Below are 20030 nucleotides of genomic sequence, written 5' to 3' on the forward strand. Positions count from 1 at the left end.
GAGTTGCGAGTACAAGGAGCAAGAGAGAGGTCCAATTGGCATTTTTCTTAGAACATCTCTATTATTAGTTTTATGGACTGATGCTCTTATAGTTCTATTTTATGGATTGTTAAATTTTATTAGTTATCTTAAAAAAATATAAACATTTATTTTTAAAAAATATATTTATTGTCTTTGTTTAAATACTTTATCAAGTCAATATGATAAAAAAATAAATAAATATTGTCAAAAGTGACAATCTAAATTATTAGATAATTTATCAAGAATATAATTTTTTTGTAATAGGAAAAAAATAGATATATACTATCAATTATTATTATTTTATTTTAAAAATATACATATCATCAATTAATTTAGATTTAAACAAATCATTGAAATTTTATTTTAGAATAAAATATTATAGATATATATATATAATATAAATTACAATTCACATAACCATAAAAATAATTTATAAAATAAGAATAAATATAAATTGAACCAAACCGATTAAATCAATTAAATATAATTGATTTTTAATTTGGTTTGATTTAGTTTTTGGCCTATAATAAGTTCAGTTTAGGTTTTGATGATTTTCAAATTTAACCAACCAACACTTATATACTTTTCTAAATATTTTTATTATATATGTTGAAATTTTAATATTTTTAATTTAAATTACACATAATATTAAATACAAATTTTTAATATACTTATAAAAAATTATAATAAAAGGTTTTAGGGCCAAAGATGGGCTGAAGCTTAAATCAATCGAATTGAACCAGATTGATTGATGATGGTTGATTCGATTTGATTTAGTTTTTCCAAATGGTTTATATGCCATTTTTTGGAAAATGCAAATATTTGAATTAAGAGGGGAGTTTGTGTCTTTTATCTTATTTTTTCAAAAAAAAAAAACTCTAATTTTGCTTCCAAAATTATGAGAAAAGTGGGAAATGTTTTTTTATTTTTGCGTAAACTTTGCCAGTCATTTTTCTCTCTCTTTATTTTTCCAAAATTATTTAAAATCAAACACAAGATATTAAAATTTATCATTTTTTTTTTCTTTTCCTCAATACTTTTCAAGTTTCAAATGGAGCATTAGAATAATAGAAACTGATATAATTATGAAGATCAATTAGATTTATCAAAACTTCAGAAAGATACATTATTATTTTTATTTCGGAAGAAATTTTTCAAAAAAAAAAAAAAGAAAAAAGAAAAAAAAAGTTTATGATTATTAAAAAATGCGAAAAAAGAAGAAGAAAAAAATAGCTACAACCCTTTGGCGCGCTCTATACATTCATATTTCAGCGAAAGGTCTCAGAGCCAAAAAGCCCCAATTGTTTTTTTTCTCCCTCCAAAAATATCAAACGCAGAGGCTATCTCTGGCTCCTGTATTCCGATGTACGGATATAACGGAAAGAGCATGGACATGGAGGAGGAGGAGGTGGAGTACGGCTCCTCCACATACATCGCCGACATGGGCGACGTGTGGTCAATGTACTTGTCCCAAATCGAGCTCGCCGATGAAGAACTCTGTCTCAAGTTCATACCTCTTCTTTTTGGCTTCTTTTCCACGCCTCCAGGCCAAGCTCTACTTTCTCAGGTCTCTCTCTCAAATGCTCGCTCCGTGAAATTCTGACTAGTTTTTCTTTTTTTTTTTAAATATAATTTTGATCATGTTATTTCTGTCAAAATTGTTGAGATTACATTTAATCTTTGCATTTCCCAGTCTATGATTATCCATTAACGTGGAAATTTTTAGCTTTTCTGAATGATCAGATTAAGGATGATGGTGGGGTATTCACGTTGTCGATTGACTTCGAACGGTTTCGAAAAATTTGTGAAATTGAGGAATTTTATGCATTTTTGGAAGATAAACCCAAGATAGCTCTCTTATGCATGAGTGCTGCAGTGCACAAGGTACATAAACGAAACAAATAGTGGTAGGAGGTGTATTGGAAATTTTTTATAAAAGTTCTTGAAATATTCCTTATGAATTCTGATACCTATTTGTGTAATTGGAAGCAGGTCTTGTTGACCGAAAAGGACGACAAGTTGGTAGATGGTACCAAAGTAAATATCCGTCTTCATAACCACCCTGAATCTTTGATTGTTTTGAAGAACCTAAAAGCAGCATATATTGGTACATTTTCGATGTTGCTTTTTGTTTGTTTGCTTGTTTGTTTTTTTTTTTAAATTTTATTTTACCCAGGTTGTATATTTGCACTAGTTCATGCTAATTTGTATATGCTGAAAGGAATCATTGTTGATGGTATAATTGGTGGCATGGCAGACAAGCTCGTATCTGTTCGTGGGACTGTAGTAAAAGTTAGCACCGTCAGGCCCCTAGTGGTGGAAATGGGTTTTGACTGTGCAAAGTGTAAGACAATGATTCCAAGAATCTTTCCTGATGGGAAATTTTCACCACCACCGGTCTGCAATTTTGCTGGATGCAAGAGCAAAAACTTTAATCCAATTCGATCAACTGCACGAACTATAGACTTTCAAAAGATAAGGTAGGTTCATTTGATTTCGAATTCGATTTCCTATTTATGGCTATGGCTTTCTTGAAAGAGCTTTTTTTATTTTATTTTAATATGTATATTTTATTATTATTATTATTACTATTATTATTATTTTTTGGGTACAATCCCAGGCTACAGGAACTATTAAAGTCAGATGATCATGAAGAAGGCCGGGTACCTCGAACAGTAGAATGTGAACTGACTGAAGACCTTGTTGATGCATGCATCCCTGGAGATGTGGTGACTGTTACTGGAATAATAAGAGTAATTAACAATTACATAGATATTGGAGGAGGTAAAGAGATTCCCCTGATACTGTATGTTGTAGGATCATCTTATCAAGATCTGTGCATTACAAATATGGAAGTTTGTGCTTTAAACTTTTTATGCCTCATGAGTAAAATAATCTGCATTTTTATGTGCTAGTAAGGCATTCGTAAGTTGGTAGTTCTGCTTACTGTGTCAAAGATATTGAACTAGAGCTATTCAAATAAATATACAGCTTGTTGATTTTCTATTGCTTGTACTGTAATTCCACCTCTTACATTGCTGGTTCTGTCTCTGTTGCATTAATAGCAATAGTTTCAATTACCCCTTTCCAATGTTTTCTTGAGAAGCACATGCATTATTGGTTTTCATACTTTTTTTTTTTTTGGTCATTTTACATGTCATGTTATAACTTTGGGTCTCATTTACAACTTTTATGGAAGAACGTAGAATGATTAATCAAAGGCTCATATAATGTTGTAAAGGAATGCAAGTTCTAGTTGAAATAGAATGTAAAAGATGGATTGTGGAAATATTTCCTCTATAAGTAGAAGCTTTCTTTTTGTTTTATGCTATCCCAAAAATTTTTGAAGTTACGATACCAACCAAGTATATGTTTGTTCAATACTTTGGCCTTTTGTTTTTTTCTCCCGTATTTTTTTAGACTGAACCAGTTCCATTTAGATTGGAATTGATTTTTCTACAAACTCACCACTTCACTATAGTTGTTAATTTTTGGCAGCCAGAGCATATAGGTTATGAATGCTTGTTTTACTAGCTAATCCTGTGAGCTATGGCTTCAAAGTTGACTATGATATCAAAATATGTGTCATGCATTTATTGTTTTTGGGGAAGATTACAATAACGACCCATCTGTTTTCTGTGTTTTGTATAACGGCCTTTATATTTCAAAAATAACAAAAAGCACTTCCTTACAATTCATTTTTATTTCAATGAAGCGCCTTTCTGTACACAATTTTTGGAAATTCACATGCAAATGGAATGTATGAAGATGTGAAAAAGTCAACTACAGTTTCATTGATTGAAATTCATATGACAATGAGAATTTATATGTTGAAATTTCAAAGCATGTATAAAAGGGGTGACATTGAAGCAAAATTGATTTGTAAGGGGTTTTTTCTTTAATAAACTTGAGAATACAAAGGCAGTTTTGGCAAAAATTACAAAATGGAGGGGCTTTTACTGTAAGTTTTTATTTATTTATTTAGGTGTCATTTGGTAATGTAGTTAGTTTTTAGTTTTTGTTTTTTTTATTTTTTTTTTCTACCTAGTTGTGTGTAATTTGCTTATCTCAAGTTTTTATTAGTAGTAGTTATATAGTTTCTTAGACATCTTAAACAATTATAAACTAAATAAAAAAAAAAAAAAACCAAAAACCAACACATTTTTAAATTGTGTTCAATTTGGTGTTTATGTTTTTCTCCCTTTACAGTAAAATTTGATGCCTAACAAACTCTAACCACCGCTAACACTTGAAATAAGCAAATTACATAAGAAGGTAGGAAAATAAAAAATAAAAAATAAAAAACAAAATCTAAAAACTAACCATGTTAACAAATGCAACCTTATTTATTTATTTATTTATTTGTGGTAGCATGTTGGATGTATATGAATAGACTTACTCTATGATAAATAATTATGTTTACACATTGTATATTGTTGCAATTTATTTAAATTATTGCCCATTTGCTAACGTCCTTGGAACAAAATCTTATGATTTCAGGGAAATCAAAAAGCAAAAGTCAAGGATTTTACTATTTGTATTTAGAGGCCATTTCAATTAAGAACTCCAAATCACAATCTACACAAGAGGATTTGCAAGATTCTAATTCCAATGCTAGACCTACAGAGCTTTTTGATTTATTCTCGTTTTCCTCAAGAGATTTAGAATTTGTTGTTAAGTTTTCAGAGGAGTACGGTTCAGATACCTTCAGGCAACTACTTCAGTCTGTTTGTCCATCCATCTATGGCCATGAGCTTGTTAAAGGTAACCTCAAAGATAAATGCTTGTTCATGTGTTTAAAATGTCTCCTAAATTTCCATGCTACTTTGAGGCTTGTCCTCCTTGTCCTAGTTCATCTTGGCAGTTTTGGAGGTATTGATAATAACCAGAAATCTAGTGATGTTCCGTATTGGCTATTGCTTATTTGTGGTTCTATTGGCATGTGAAACCCATCTGTCCACTTGGGAAAGTTCAACTGTGGTGTTAAAGCACTGTCTATCCCAAAAATTAAATTTTTAGAAAGTGGACTCAGTTATGTATATCAAGTTAACATAATATGCAATTCAAATAAGGAAAGTGTTTATTGTTTATTGATAAAAAATATAAAAAAAGTCCAAAACTTGGGTATGTTTAGGATGTGATGTCATAGTTTTCTTGCAAAAATGCCAGTTTCTCTCTATTTCCACTGACTCATTTTGTATCTTGATCAGATTCCAATTGGAAAAATGCTAACATATGGTTGACTTCTAAATACTTAATTTGTTAGGTTACACACTTGATTATTTCCAGATTGACCATGATCTATGGAATTTATAACAGACTGACTAATTTATTGTTTTTTCAACAGCGGGAATAACATTAGCACTATTTGGAGGTGTAAGAAAACATTCAAATGATAACAACAAGGTTCCAGTTAGAGGAGACATCCATGTCATGGTTGTTGGTATGCTCGAACTGTTTCCTGCTTATTAAATGGAACTAATTTGGGACAGTTGTTTTACTAATGTAGTAAGGATGGAATTGATCATACATCAAAATGGTTGTCAATTAGAAGTCCAGGTTAAGGTACAGTTTTATACAAAATATGGAGAAAAGAGGATGAACTTTTACTTCTTTGAATTCTGCAAGGTGATCCTGGTCTAGGAAAGAGCCAGCTACTGCAAGCAGCTGCAGCTGTTTCTCCAAGAGGCATTTATGTGTGTGGTAATGCTACAACCAAAGCTGGCCTCACTGTGGCTGTTGTGAAGGATCCTATGACAAGTGATTATGGTTTTGAGGCTGGTATTTTCTTTCTTGTGTTTGTGTCTCTCTATCTCTCTATCTTTTTCTTCTGTTATAACTAGTTTAATTGTAAGCACAGCTGGTTTATAAAAATAATGGATTTCAGCTCATATTTTCTCAGAGACAATTAATTAATTAGCAATTCAAAAAGTTAAGGAAGTCAGCTGCATAAATTTATTTAGATGAAATTGTCTTTGCAGCATTCAAACTTGTTTTTGATTTGTGCAGCAAATAAATACCCTTTTGGCAAGACATTTCGAAATGCTTTAAAAGAATAATTATTTGGTTTGTTTTAATTGCTGTAGTAGGTCATAAAATAAATAAGATTGAAACGTTGAGTTGTTAGCATGTTTTGTTGTCTGTGGCACTAATGGGCTTAGAGATGTTGGCGCAGAAGTTGCACATGTTGGATGTTGAAGTGCAATTGGATTATAGCAAACTCCTTGAAGGAAAGTAGATTATTGCAGGGGAAGTATAAGTAGTATCTTCTTCCTGCTCCCTCTCTCCCCATCACACACTCACACATGTCAACAAGAATTTGGTTGATTATTCATACTCCAATTGATTGATGAGAATGAGAGATATTGCAAGGTCCTGGTAGGTTCTAGGATCTCATGCAGTGAAGCAACCTCCTTTATCACGTTGCATTTCCTCTGGTGTTGCTGTAGCTGCACCCATTTTAACCAGTGTCAAATGTATCTAGGTTCTTTTCTGTCTAGATTGATCTTTTTATTTTTTTTTTCTCTTTTTTGATTTATGTTGTTCTGTCTAGTTCTAGTTTTTATTTTCCAGTTAGAGTTGTATAGTTATCACTTACTGCATTATTATTATGCTTTAATAAAGCATTAGTCTGTAAATAACTGTTCTGGTTTTGTACCAAGTTGAGGGAATTTCAGACACTTGACACCCCAAATAATGAATGATCACTAAATTGGGTGGCATGTTGCTATACAATGGTTTTTGTGATCTCAGCAAATAATTCTGGTTATCTCTGTTAATAACAGTCATATTTCTCAATAGGTGCCATGGTACTTGCAGACAGTGGACTGTGCTGCATTGATGAGTTTGATAAAATGTCTGCAGAGCATCAGGTTCATCGGAATTGGTTGTAAGGTTTTCATTTTCTGACCTCAAAGTATTAAGAGTGGTTTTGATTTGTATTGGAATCGCTACAGGCACTACTTGAAGCCATGGAGCAACAATGTGTCTCTATAGCTAAGGCTGGACTTATAGCAAGTTTGTCAGCCCGTACTTCTGTCCTAGCAGCAGCAAATCCTGTTGGTGGCCATTATAAGTAATCTTCGTTTTTTGTTTAATTTGTTGGTTAGTAGACAATTATTATGCTTATAATGGATCAAATTGTTTCCTTTGGTGGAGCATTATCAGATTGACCTATCTTACTGCTAATATTTCAGTTTCATATCTTAAGTGATATTCCTTTATTTTCGGTTTGATATAATTCTATCATTATGTGGATTTACTCTCTCTCTCTCTCTCTCTCTCTCTCTCTCTCTCTATCTCTCTCTCTTACTGTAGTCTTTTTCCATCAGTTTGAAGTTTAAGGGAAGATAGCTATGATGATATGACCAAATTATATTTCTTTATATTTTCTGTTTGAAAGCATTTTTTCATTTCATATAGTATAGTAGAAATGAATGTAATGTTTTCTGCAATTGTGCTTGCATTTGATATAATCTGATATCTAAGATCCAAATGCAGCCGTGCAAAAACAGTGAATGAGAATTTGAAAATTAGTGCTGCTCTCCTCTCTCGATTTGACTTGGTATTCATCCTACTTGACAAACCTGATGAACTTCTCGATAAACGAGTTTCAGAGCACATCATGTCAGTAAGTTATCATATCTTGTAACTTCATTGCGATACCTATTTTTTTGAATGGCTTATTTGCTCCATTTCATATCCCAAAGGTAGACGTAGGCCATTTTGACTATGTTTTCACCATAGGCATGAAAATTTTCATGAAGTCAAATGGTGACAACTTGGAAAATATTTTTTATTTGTAACAATATTATAGATTCTTTTAGGTGATTTTAATTGTCATAACTCAAGGATATGAATGACTTGGGTGTCTATTATGCAGCTCCATACTGGCTACGGAGAACCTTCACCAGCACCCAAAAAGCAGCGAAGCGGTTGTCCATTTTATGATTATTAACATTATTTCATGGATTGTTTGGATATTACTTCCTTTAGATTTTTGGCTTATCAAGAGATAACACTTACGAGTTCCAATAATCATCGCTTTAAGTCATCCGTTTGCTTCCTAAATGTAGCATCACAGAGTACTGGAGACATAGATACGGGTACAGAAAATGGTTCTTTAGTTTCAAGGATGAGATTAGATCCAAAAAAGGATAGTGATTTTGCTCCATTACCTGTTCAGCTACTCCGCAAATATATTGCTTATGCAAGAGCATTTGTTTTTCCAAGGTGATTTAATGGGACCTCTACCTTGCAACAATTATGCAAATATTAACTTGTAAAATTTTATATTAATCATTTTAGTTGGTTGTTTGACATTTAATTTTTTCCACTTCCATATTTGGGCGACTAAGGATGTCAAAGCCAGCAGCTGACATCCTACAGAAGTTCTACTTGCAACTGAGAGACCATGCTACATCTGCTGATTGCACGCCAATTACAGCAAGGCAGCTTGAGAGTCTGGTGAGGCTGGCAGAAGCTCGAGCTCGGCTAGATTTAAGGGAAGAAATAACAGCTCAAGATGCAATGGTCAGTTCACTTTCTTGTGCCCTTAAGAAAGAAAAAAGTAAAATGCTATGTTTATCCATCCAAGTGTTCCCCATCTTTTTTACTTAGTGGTTGTGGATCTTGGTTGCAATATATTTGAGTCCTTTAGACACTGACCGTTTCTCAGTTGATATGAAATTTGAAGTTTTATTTATGGTATCAATTTTTGCAGGATGTGGTTGAAATTATGAGAGAATCCCTGTATGATAAATATGTTGATGAGCATGGTTGTGTGGACTTTGGTCGTAGTGGAGGGATGAGTCAACAAAAAGAAGCGAAGCGGTTTTTAAGTGCCCTCAACAAACAATCAGAATTGCAGCAGAAAGATTGTTTTTCAATTTCTGTGAGCTTGCTAGCTTCTTTGCTCTATCAACTTATTTATGATCAATGCTCTCTTAGTCGTTCTCAAATAAATAAAATTTTGTATTTCAGGAAATATACAGTTTGGCAGATAGGATTTGCCTAAGAGTTCCCGACATTGATACATTTATTGATAATTTAAACAGTGTTGGTTATCTGCTCAAGAAAGGGCCAAAGACCTATCAGGTAATAGATTTTATGTAAATGTGCCTCTTTTAATCAAACATGACAGAACCTACTACTTATATGCGAAAGTAATGTAATGCTTTTAATGGTCTAGATTCCACGGAAGAATACCTAGATGTGGCTTTCTTATCCATGTCATTTTCATTTTCTTAAATTCGATTGGTGAATCTTTTTAACATAGTATTTCATGATTGCTAGGCAACATGTGCTGGCATTTCTAGCCAGCAGAGCGGACCAAGTTGATTGGTCATTTCAGACAATCAAAATTCTTATAACTAGAATGCATAATGGATATTTTTCAGACTAAAATATGGTGATTAAAATGGTCAAAACATGCCTTTTTCCATGTAGACATTTCTAATGTCTAACGACTCATGCCATTTAAGATGCTTTCTGATGTAGGTACCATCATCATCTTATTCACGAAGTCAATCAAGGTCAAAGGGCCCAAGTTAGTGTAGCAGATAAAGCAAAAACCCCATTTTCAATTTTTTTGGGGTTACAATGGCTCAAGTTCGTGTAGCAGACAAAGCAAAACCTATTTCAAATTTTTGACTTACAATACTTCTGATGTGTTCCGGCTGGCTGCCCTTCACATGAAGAGCAAGCTGCTGATGGGTTTATGCCATCTTCTGTATCACAATTTGCAACAACATATATGATGATATCCCACCCCATTTTATTCACCAAATGTTCACAGTATATATTTCATTTTGAATGCAAACTTCACAGCATTTTGTATAGTAAATACACAAAATTATAAATTTTGTTCTTTTTTTCCTGGGACTTTCATCCCCTGTAAAAGTAGTATACAAGTGGCAAGTGATGAGTGGTTAAACAGAATAAGAATCCTGATCATCTACATCTAGGGGTTCTAATCGCCATTCACTACCGTAGTAGGAATTAGGCAAACCCAACCAGAACTTGAAAGCCTCTGCAGCTCTCTTCCTCTCAATTCTCCTATCTTGTCTGGCCTGCGAGGCATGCTTACTGGTAAACATTCTGGAGTGCATTTCGACATAAATTCGTGTAAATTTGGTCTTATTAGGAGGTATACCATGCTCTTCCATGCAAGCCACAATTTCTAAAGCTTTCTTAAAGAAAGCAGCCCTAACGCAGATATCAGCTAGTGTATCTAACAACCCTTCATCCGGTTTCAATGGCGGTGGAGATGAAGAATCAGAATTTTCTCCCTTTCTCACTTCACACCTCTCCTTCACTTCATTCCAAAGCAGAAGTGCCTCTCCTGGTTTTCTAGCCAATGCAATTGCATCAGCCAGACTACCATAAGTGGCCACATTAGGGTAAAATCCATTCTCTTTCATTCTCAGAACTATTTTCTTAGCTTCTTCAACCAACCCCAGTCTACAATACCCTTCGACCAACATATTCCAAGCAACCAGATCAACCTTAACCCGAGGATCGTTGAGCATTTCATCGAACACCTTGTTAGCCAGCTTTGGTTGACCTGAGAACGCAAAAGCTTTCATCAAAGTGGTGTAGCTGATCTTGGTGGGAGCAATCCCTTTTGCTCTCATTTCATTGAAAAATGCAAAAGCCCCAGCACTATCATCAATCAATATACAACCATCAATCAATATATTGTACGAAACCACATCGGGCTCAATCCCCGCATCCTCAGCCATCTCTATCAGCAACTCCTTCGCCTTGTCAATCTTCAGTTGCTGGCAATAACCCTTGATAAGTATATTATAAGTAATCCGATTCGCAGGCACACCGATTCTTGTCATTTCAGCAAGCACTTGGCGGGCCCTGTCCATTGAACCTGAGTTCACAAATGCGGAAACAACAGTTGTGTATGTGACATGATCAGGGTGACTGGCATTGTCATCTTGGTGCCGCATTGCCTCCAGCATCCTGACTGTGTCGGTGACTCGGCCCACCTTCATATAACCCTTCATCAGAGTTGTGTAGATTCTCGAGTCCGGAGCATAAGCTTTCGGCAGCAACGGTGGCTCGGAATCGGTAGCTTTTGCCGAATTGGGGAGCAATGTCTCGAAAATTTCCTTCTCATTTTGATTCGGGCATTTTGGATTGCAATCCCTGAGAACCTTGCAAAGATCTCTTCTTCCTTCCCTCATTGCTTGAACCATTTTCTCAGCCGTTTCTAGATCATCGAAACCCACATAAGCCGCCACAAGCGAATGCAATGTCGTTTTACACAAGGCTATTTCCTTCTCGATAATCCTCTCCAATACGAAAACCAGCAAATCTTTCCTATCAGCTCTGGCACAAAGCTTGATCATCACATTGTAAGTAAGCACATCAGGGTCAGCTCCGAACTGAGACATTTCATCGAACAGTTGCAAGAACCTCTTGGTTTCACCCAGATTCGCACAGGCATTGAGAGCAGCGTTGTAAGCGGCCGTGTCGGGCCGAGAGTCGGAAACCAACTCGGGGTCCGGGAACTGCTGGACACGGCGAGTCACCGATTTGAAGAGCTTGAGCGCTTCAATGGGGCCGTCGTCGCCGGAAGCAGCGAGGCGGCTGACGACGGCGCTCCAAGACTTGACGTGGGGGAGATAGCCGGAGCGAAGCATGGACTTGATGATTGAGGTGGCGTAGAGCGTGTGGCCAGCCTTGGTGGCAGCGACAGCGAGGAGGCCGAGGGAATTGGCATCGAGTCTGTGGAGCTGGCGCTCCTTGCGGAGGCGCGTGATGATGGACTGGGCGCGTGTGAGACTCAAATGGGTGTTTTGGTAGGAGAGCTGACAGACCAAGCGGCTAAGGCAAGTGGGTGTTGGGAGGTGGGAGGATTGAGTGTATGCAAGCCAGGCTTCCTCTGTTTTTCTCTGACGTAGAAGTGTTAGGAGTCTCTGGTCTTGGGATGTGGTTTGCTGGGTGGTAGTGGTGGTGGTGGTGGTGAGAGAGAGATCAGTTGGGTTTGTGTGACTGGCTGTAACTAGAACAGAAAAGAAACGAATAGGTTTGGTGGTGGTGGTGGTGAGGATGGAGAAAATGGGGGTAGAGACCCAATGGAAAGGGAGAGCGTGGCGGGTCAGCGAGAATGGGTTTGAAGGAGAAGATGAAGAGGAAGATGAAGGTGGTGGTGATAGAGGCAGTGGAGGAGGTATTGCATTCATGGCTGATGGTCCATTTGGATTTTGACAGACTAAGAAGAAAGAAATGGTGGAGGAAGGAGGAAGAAGATAAAAATTGAGATTTTTGGATATTATTCGAATGCTAACACTGTGGAAATGGGACGTACTACGTCGACTATATTCTGTCCTCTTGTTTCTTTACTGTCTATTTTTTCTTTTTTAAGAAAAAAAAAGCACTTATATTTGGCTTTATATTGTTGGATAAGGCTCCTCTATTCTTTTTCTTCTATGTTTTAGTATTTTTGCTTTCGATGGACAATATTTATTCTATATTATTTAATATTACATGATTTTCACATAACTATTTGTTTGTTTTTTGGTAAATTCACGTAATTATTGTTAATGTATACAAAAGCCATCAATTACTTCCATTGAACATTTTTTTTTCTCTTAAACAGAAAAAAAAAAGATAGTTTAGTTATAGACATTTTTTTTTCCTTATTTAAGGGATAAGATAGTTTAGTTATAGACATTTTTTTTTCCTTATTTAAGGGATAACTTTTTTTATTCCCCCAAAAATACCTGTATTAGAATAAATATAATTTTTCTTGGTGGATATAAATTAAACAAAAAAAAATAAAAATTTATGATTTAAAATCAACAACTGATTATTTTATTTAATTATCTAGATTGAGAAATAAGTATTCCTTAGTTATAGATACTTTTCTACTTACAAAATATCGAGTTGAGCTTGGTTTCAAGGAGAGTACTTGCTGTTTACAAAGATGAAGAGCAGATACAAAGAGAAAACATCTTCCACACTCGCTGCGAAATACAAGGTAAAATTTGTAACTTGATTATAGATAGTGGGAGTTGTACCAATGTGATAAGTAATCTTGTAGTTGATAAATTAGGCTTGAAAACAGTTAAACATCCAGAACCCTATAGGTTACAATGGTTAAATGATAGTGGTGAAATGAGGGTAAATAAACAAGCCAAAATAAAATTTAGTATAGGTAGATATGAGGATGTAGTCGTGTGTGATATTGTTCCCATGATTGCTGGACATATACTATTAGGTAGACCATGGCAATTTGATAAAGATGCTACTCATTTTGGTCGAGAAAATAGTATTGTTTTTAGGTTTAAAGAGAAAAAGGTCAAGCTGGAACCATTATCTCCTAAAGAGGTTTACAAAGACAAATTACAAATGCAACAAAGGAGAGAAGCCGAAAAGCTCAAGGAAAAAGCAAGTATGGCACCAACGGCTTCACCATCCTTTCAAGAAGGTAAGAATGAGCTTGCTGATCAAGGTAAGGTTTCTAAGACTCAAAAAGAAGGGAAAGAAAGTGGCAAACCCGAGAGCTTGGAGAAGGAGGAGAAATCCGAAGGTTTGCGCCAATCCAAGGGGAAAAAAGAAAAAGAAAGAAAAGAAAGGTTAAGTAGCAACTTTTATTTGAGTTTAGGGGATATTAATAAGGTTATTGAGTGTAAGAAACCTTTGCTGGTCATGATTTATAAAGAAAATTATTTTAATGATCAAACTAACTTTGAAGAACTTGAATTGCCAAGTTCAATGATTTCTCTTTTGAAGGAATTTGGAGATGTCTTCCCAAATGAATATCCAAGTGGACTACCATCCATTCAAGAGGAAAAATGCGAGCTTGCTGTCCAAGGTAAGTCTTCTAAAACCCAGTTTGAGTGGAAAAATTATATTAAACCTGAAAGTGAAAAATTTAGTGCAAAAGCCGAGAGTGATGTAAAACCCATTGAATCCATGAGTGTGAAAGAAAAAGAAAGGAAAAATATAAATTTTTATCTTAGCTTTGGTGATGTTAATAATGTAATTATGAATAAGAAATCATTGCTGACCATGAATTTTAAAGATACTTATTTAAAGATGTCTTTATTGCATAGAATTTTATCTGCATTGTTGAGAGCTTTACTTAGTGGCAATTTGAAAATTTGGAAAATATTGTTTGCTAACTTTAAAAAGTGTCATTTTTACCATAATGAGCATGTATTTCTAGATTTTATTGTAATAGTGTTTGACACAGGAGAATTGGTTTGGTTGCACTTAAGAAAGGAAAGGTTTCCTAAATAAAGAAAGTCAAAGCTCATGCCGCCTATGGATGGACCTTTTCAAGTTTTGGAGCCGAATAACAAGAATGCCTACAAGCTTGATTTACCGGGTGAGTATAACATGAGTGCTGCATATAATGTTGCTGATTTAATGCCTTTTGCTGCAGGTGATGATCTTGATTTGAGGACGAATCCTTTTCAAGAGGAGGGGAATGATGTGATTCCGGCCGAGCCCGCTCCATCAATAACCGGCTGTGGTGCTGACTCGACACGGATGAAGACTAGACCAATCACAAGAGCTCAAATTAAGAGATTTAAGGACAACCTGGGAGTATTTATATAGGGGGTAATCAATCTCAACAGAGCTTGTCCATACTTGAAGATACAAAGCCTATTCTAAGCATCCAAGTGGTGGAAGCCGATACGGACCTGGGTGACAGTTTTGGTACATTTTTGGAGTCCGGGAAGCATGAAATGATTCCAATGCTTTATGGGTTCAATACATATGCCTAAGAGGTCATGGAATCAAGTTAAATCAGCCTTAAATGCAATCAAAAAGGGCTTGTACGGACAACTTCAACAATTTGGCCGAATTTGCTGTATTGCTTGCTGGCTTTACTGTATTTTACTGTATTAGCCTTTTCTCATACTTCCAAGCAAGGGCAACGTGAGGAACTTCACAATAAGCTTATTTGGCATTCCAAAAAGACTATTGAAGCTGATTTGGAATCCAATTGGATCAAAGAAGGGTCATTACCAACATAGCCAAAAACTACCATTTTTAGTTTCCTAATTTGTTTTTACTTTTTGTTTTAGGAAACTACCATTACTTTTTGTTTTTTATTTAATTATTTTATGGAAAAATAACTTTAGGAAGGTTTTTATTTTATTCTTTTCATTGTAAATTAATTAATTTCTAATTTAATATAAAGGAATTAATTAATCAAACTTAGATTAGGAAAGGAAGTATAGTTTCGGCCAACTAGGTTTCTTTATGTATGTGGCCGGTTTTTCCTAGGGTTTTTAGGGTTTTATTTCATGGCTTTGAAGCCTATTTAAAGGCTTACTTATCAATAAGAATTAACTTTGATTTGATTAAGAAAATACTTGTGAGATTAATTATCTCTTTGTTCTTTGAGAGCACCTAAAACACCATTAGAGAATTGGTTGTTTTAGCTTGACTTATCAATAGGTTTTACATCCCCTATTGTGGCGTCTACATTATACCAAGGTTTTTAACCACAGGTTGGTTAGGGGTTGAGGTCCATTCCATTAGAACTTGAACTTAATTGAGATCCGTGCTAATATAATACGGGTTTAGGAGCAGGTCGTCCTAGGTTTGTATCAATAATGGTCTCAATTTCTCTGTTAATTCTGTTGTTGCTCCTATTGTTGCTTCCAAACGCCCAAGAGTTAATGACAATTCCTCAATGTTATGGCGTAAACATTTGGGATATATTTCTAGGCACAGAATGGAAAAGTTAGTGAAGGATGGGATACTTCCTAATCTTGATTTCTCTGATCTGTTGACTTATGTTGAATGTGTGAAAGGGAAGTTAACTGCGAAGGTAAGAAAGGATAAGTTAGCTAGGTGTGGAGATGTTTTGGAGTTAATCCACACTGACATATGTGGACCTTTTACACCAACTGCTTTGGGTGGTTATAGATATTTTATTACTTTCATTAATGATTACTCTCGTTATGGACATGTTGAGCTTATTCTTGAGAAGTCAAATTCTTTAGTTGCCTTTAAAGAGTTTAAGGTAAAGATGGAGCTTCAAAAGAATAAGAAAATAAAAGCTATAAGGTCTGATAGAAGTGGTGAGTTTTATGGTAGATATGATGAGACTGGAAGGAACCCAGGGCCTTTTGCTATTTATTTGCGTGAGTGTGGCATTGATGCGCAATATACGATGCTTGGTCCACCTCAGCAAAATGGCATAGCTGAGAGACGGAATAGGAATTTGTTGGATATAGTGCGGTTTATGTTGGCAAATTCTAGTTTGCCAGATTATTTGTGGGGAGAGGCTTTAAGGACGACAGCTTATATTTTGAATCAAGTTCCAAGTAAGTCTGTTCCTAAGACACCTTTTGAGTTGTGGTCAGGAAGAAGGCCTAATTTATACCATTTTCGAATATGGGGTTGCAAAGCTGAAGTAAGGATTTATAATCCCTAAATTAAGAAGGTGGATCCTAAAACCATTAGTGGATATTTTGTTGGCTATTGTATAGGATCTAGGGGTTCAAGATTCTTTTGTCCTTCTCACACCACCAGGATCGTGGAATCAGACAGGGCCATTTATTTTGAAGATGATTTTGGATTTGATGATAATAATGGACCAAGGGTGCTTCAATTTAGAAAAGAAAGTGTTTTCATTCCCAGTATAGTTGTTCCTGATAGAGATATTGTTGATCCAATAGTTGATGAACCAGTAGTTGGTCAGAATGAACTCATTGTTGAAGAGCAGGATATTCCAGCTATTGCAGATGCTGATGTACCTTTGAGGAGGTCACAAAGGACTAGGAGATCAGCTATTCCTGATGATTATGAGGTTTACTTGCAGGAGCATGAGTTTGACATAAGTGATGATTCAGATCCAGTCACTTATGACGAGGCCATAAGCAGTTCAAACTCAAATTTTTGGTTGGATGCAATGGAAGATGAAATAAAATCCATGGCATCAAGTGGAGTTTGGAATTTGGTTGAGTTACCAGAGGGTAGCAAGCCTATTGGGTGCAAATGGGTCTTTAAGACTAAAAATGACTCCAATGGTCAAGTGGAGATGTATAAGGCTAGACTTGTAGCTAAAGGGTTTAGCCAGAAGGAAGGAATTGATTATACAGAGACTTTCTCTCCTGTATTCACAAAGGATTATTTTAGAATCATTATGGCGATAATGACACATTATGACTTGGAGTTGCACCAAATGGATGTCAGAACTGCTTTTCTGAATGGTGATTTGTATGAGGATGTGTGTATGGTTCAACCAGTTGGCTTCCAGCAAACAGGGAATGGTAATTTGGTTTGTAAGCTTAAGAAGTCAATTTATAATCTTAAGCAAGTTTCGAGACAATGGTATCTCAAGTTTGATGAGGTTGTCATCGGAAATGGCTTTAAGAAGAATTGGTTGATAGGTGCATATATATGAAGGTCAGTGGGAATAGTTTTATATTTCTGGTGTTGTATATTGATGATATACTTTTGGCTACTATTGACACTGACCTATTGTCTAAGACAAAGCAGATGTTGTGCAACCATTTTGATATGAAAGATCTTGGTGAAGCTTCTTTTGTTTTGGGCATTAAGATTGTGCGAGATAGGACTAATTATGTGTTGCAGTTGTCTCAGAGAGCCTATATTGATAGAATCCTTAAGAGGTTTGATATGCACAATAATTCTCCTGGAAGTGTGCCAGCCACAAAAGGTGAAAGGTTTTCTAAGGATCAATGTCCCAAGAATGATAGAGAAAGGATGGCGATGAAGAATGTTCGCTATTCTTCAGCAGTTGGTAGTTTGATGTATACTCAAGTTTGTACACGGCCTGATATAGCTTTTGTTGTGGGTGTGCTTGGTAGATTTATGGGCAATCCCGGTCCTATTCATTACCAAGCAGTTAAAAAAGTCTTTAGGTATCTTCAGGGTATTAAAGATCATATGTTGACATATCGTCGCACCAACTCTCTTGAAGTAGTTGGTTATAGTGATGCAGACTATAAAGGTTGTGTGTATGATAAGAAATCTACCACTGGTTATATATTTATCAAGGCAGGAGGTGCTGTATCTTGGCGGAGTGCCAAGCAGTCAGTGACAGCATCCTCAACTATGGAGGCAGAATATGTGGCGTGTTATGAGGCTACCCGTCATGCAGTTTGGCTACGGAATTTTATCCATGATTTAGGAGTAGTTGACTCCATTGAGAGGCCTATTATGATGTATTGTGACAATACTGCAGCGGTGTCTTTTTCCAATAATTTAAAAGGTACTCCTGGTGTGAAGTACATTGATGTGAAATATTTTGTGGTAAAGGAGAAAATTGAAGAGGGCATCATTACTGTTGTTCACACGCCGACTTATAGCATGGTGGTAGATCCATTGACCAAGGCTTTACCGGTAGGCATATTTGAGGAGCATGTGTCCCGTATGGGATTGTTAGGCAGTTGAGACTGCTGTGGGTCAGTGGGAGTTTATTATGTATTCTGCAGTAATATCCATGTTGAGCATTTTTTTTATTTCTTTGAGTATTTTTAATACATTGATGTATGTGGATCATTATTTATTCATGAGATGATTTATTACACATATTATTGCTCCTAATATTTATAGGCCTGTTTGAGACTTTTAGTCCATGTATATATGTGTATGTTGATCCACAGGTGGCATGGTGAGTCCCTACTACCTAGTTTGGGTATATTGTTGTATTCTGTCGATACTCGATGTGCTCGAATGAAATGATATTGTATGTGTTTGGGGATTGCACATGGTTAGGTAAATCTCTACTACCTAGACTGAGTTTATGGCATGCAGAATGCTTAGTTGATGTATGTGGATCATTATTTATTCATGAGATGATTTGTTACACATATTATTGCCCCTACTATTTACAGGCCTGTTTGAGACTTTTAGTCCATGTATATATGTGTATGTTGATCCACAGGTGCCATGATGAGTCCCTACTACCTAGTTTGGGTATATTGTTGTATCCTGTCGATACACGATGTGCTCGAATAAAATGGTATTGTATGTGTTTGGGGATTGCACATGGTTAGGTAAATCTCTACTACCTAGACTGAGTTTATGGCATGCAGAATGCTTAGTTGAAATGGTATCACGTTTTGGGAGATTTACTGAGAGAATCTCTATTACCTAGTCTGATGTATTGTTGTGTCCTGTCGGCATACTATATATTTAGATGAAATGGTATCATGGTTCAGGAGTTTCTATAGTAAGTGAGTTTGGATTATATATGTAATGATTATGCAATCCAAGTGGGAGAATGTTAAATAAATTAATTAAATGTGGACTTTGCATAATCAATTTCTCACTTACAGGGCCCATTTATGCCATTAATGGGACTGGCTTATTTATTTTATTATTTGTAGTAGGGCCCTTGGTCACACACTTTCTATAAGACTTCAGTTGGCCCATTGGACTGGAGGACCAACTCTCCTTATAAGCCCATTGACTTGCACAGACTATAAGAGGGTCTAGGGCAAGCAAACAACATATACTGTATTTTTATTATTGAGATTAGGGTTATCAGAGATCTGAGAGTGGTTTGAGAGTAGTGTGTCCATAGGCACTACTTTACATTGTTTTCTGTTTTGCAGATAGTAGATTGATAGTTTATCAATGGCTGTTTTCGGAGGTTAGTATTTTATACTTGATTGGAATTTATTATGCATATTAAGATCCTTAAAATTCTAACATGGATGTCAAACAGCCCAAGTTCCTACAGAACCAATGGAAATAAATAAATAATATGTAAAAGATTGCACAAACATGCAAAATAAACATGTTTTGCTTGTATAGGTTTATAAAAGGCTTTGGAGAAATGCAGATCCAAGACTCTTCCATCGTGAAGAGGCATAGCAACCAATTGCACCAAAAGGACATTCTTTTTTACTACACTAAACTGAATGCAATCCTATGCCTCTGGTGTAGATGACCATGGATAAGGAAAAAGACCGACAGCACATGTCATCCTCGGTCAGCAAACCTATGGTTGAGGTAGAAGATTTATAATCCTCCCTTAACGTGTCCAGACCAGA

At 35.7% G+C, this 20030-nt stretch overlaps 2 protein-coding genes across 4 annotated transcripts; one reads left to right on the top strand and one right to left on the bottom strand.

The window, feature by feature from the left end:
* The first annotated feature begins 1249 nt into the window (after positions 1-1249).
* Positions 1250-9896, top strand: LOC107432749 (probable DNA helicase MCM8). 3 transcript variants are annotated; one of them, XM_048465282.2, is made up of 17 exons: positions 1250-1588; positions 1765-1905; positions 2014-2128; positions 2279-2501; positions 2642-2805; positions 4522-4785; positions 5369-5464; positions 5650-5802; positions 6823-6893; positions 6978-7096; positions 7522-7651; positions 7904-7955; positions 8097-8253; positions 8379-8553; positions 8744-8914; positions 9004-9117; positions 9504-9896. In XM_048465282.2, the coding sequence occupies exons 1-17, from the start codon at positions 1385-1387 to the stop codon at positions 9576-9578; spliced, it is 2424 nt and encodes an 807-aa protein (XP_048321239.2). In that variant the 5' UTR covers positions 1250-1384; the 3' UTR covers positions 9579-9896. The 3 variants fall into 3 exon arrangements, with proteins under 3 accessions (XP_048321239.2, XP_048321241.2, XP_048321240.2); XM_048465284.2 differs by having other exon boundaries at positions 1251-1588; positions 1748-1905; XM_048465283.2 differs by having other exon boundaries at positions 1252-1588; positions 9520-9896.
* Positions 9875-12360, bottom strand: LOC107432754 (pentatricopeptide repeat-containing protein At3g09650, chloroplastic). The gene has a single exon (XM_016043934.4). The coding sequence runs from the start codon at positions 12219-12221 to the stop codon at positions 9951-9953; it is 2271 nt and encodes a 756-aa protein (XP_015899420.3). The 5' UTR covers positions 12222-12360; the 3' UTR covers positions 9875-9950.
* Between the last annotated feature and the right edge of the window lie 7670 nt (positions 12361-20030).

This window comes from Ziziphus jujuba, chromosome 11 (genome assembly GCF_031755915.1).
Source record: "Ziziphus jujuba cultivar Dongzao chromosome 11, ASM3175591v1".
NCBI lineage: Eukaryota > Viridiplantae > Streptophyta > Magnoliopsida > Rosales > Rhamnaceae > Ziziphus > Ziziphus jujuba.

Coding starts and splice junctions, on each gene's coding strand:
- LOC107432749 (XM_048465282.2), top strand. CDS start 1,385: ATGTACGGATATAACGGAAAGAGCATGGACATGGAGGAGGAGGAGGTG. Junction 1,906..2,013: donor TGAGTGCTGCAGTGCACAAG/GTACATAAACGA, acceptor AATTGGAAGCAG/GTCTTGTTGACCGAAAAGGA. Junction 7,956..8,096: donor ACCCAAAAAGCAGCGAAGCG/GTTGTCCATTTT, acceptor TCCTAAATGTAG/CATCACAGAGTACTGGAGAC.
- LOC107432754 (XM_016043934.4), bottom strand. CDS start 12,221: ATGAATGCAATACCTCCTCCACTGCCTCTATCACCACCACCTTCATCT.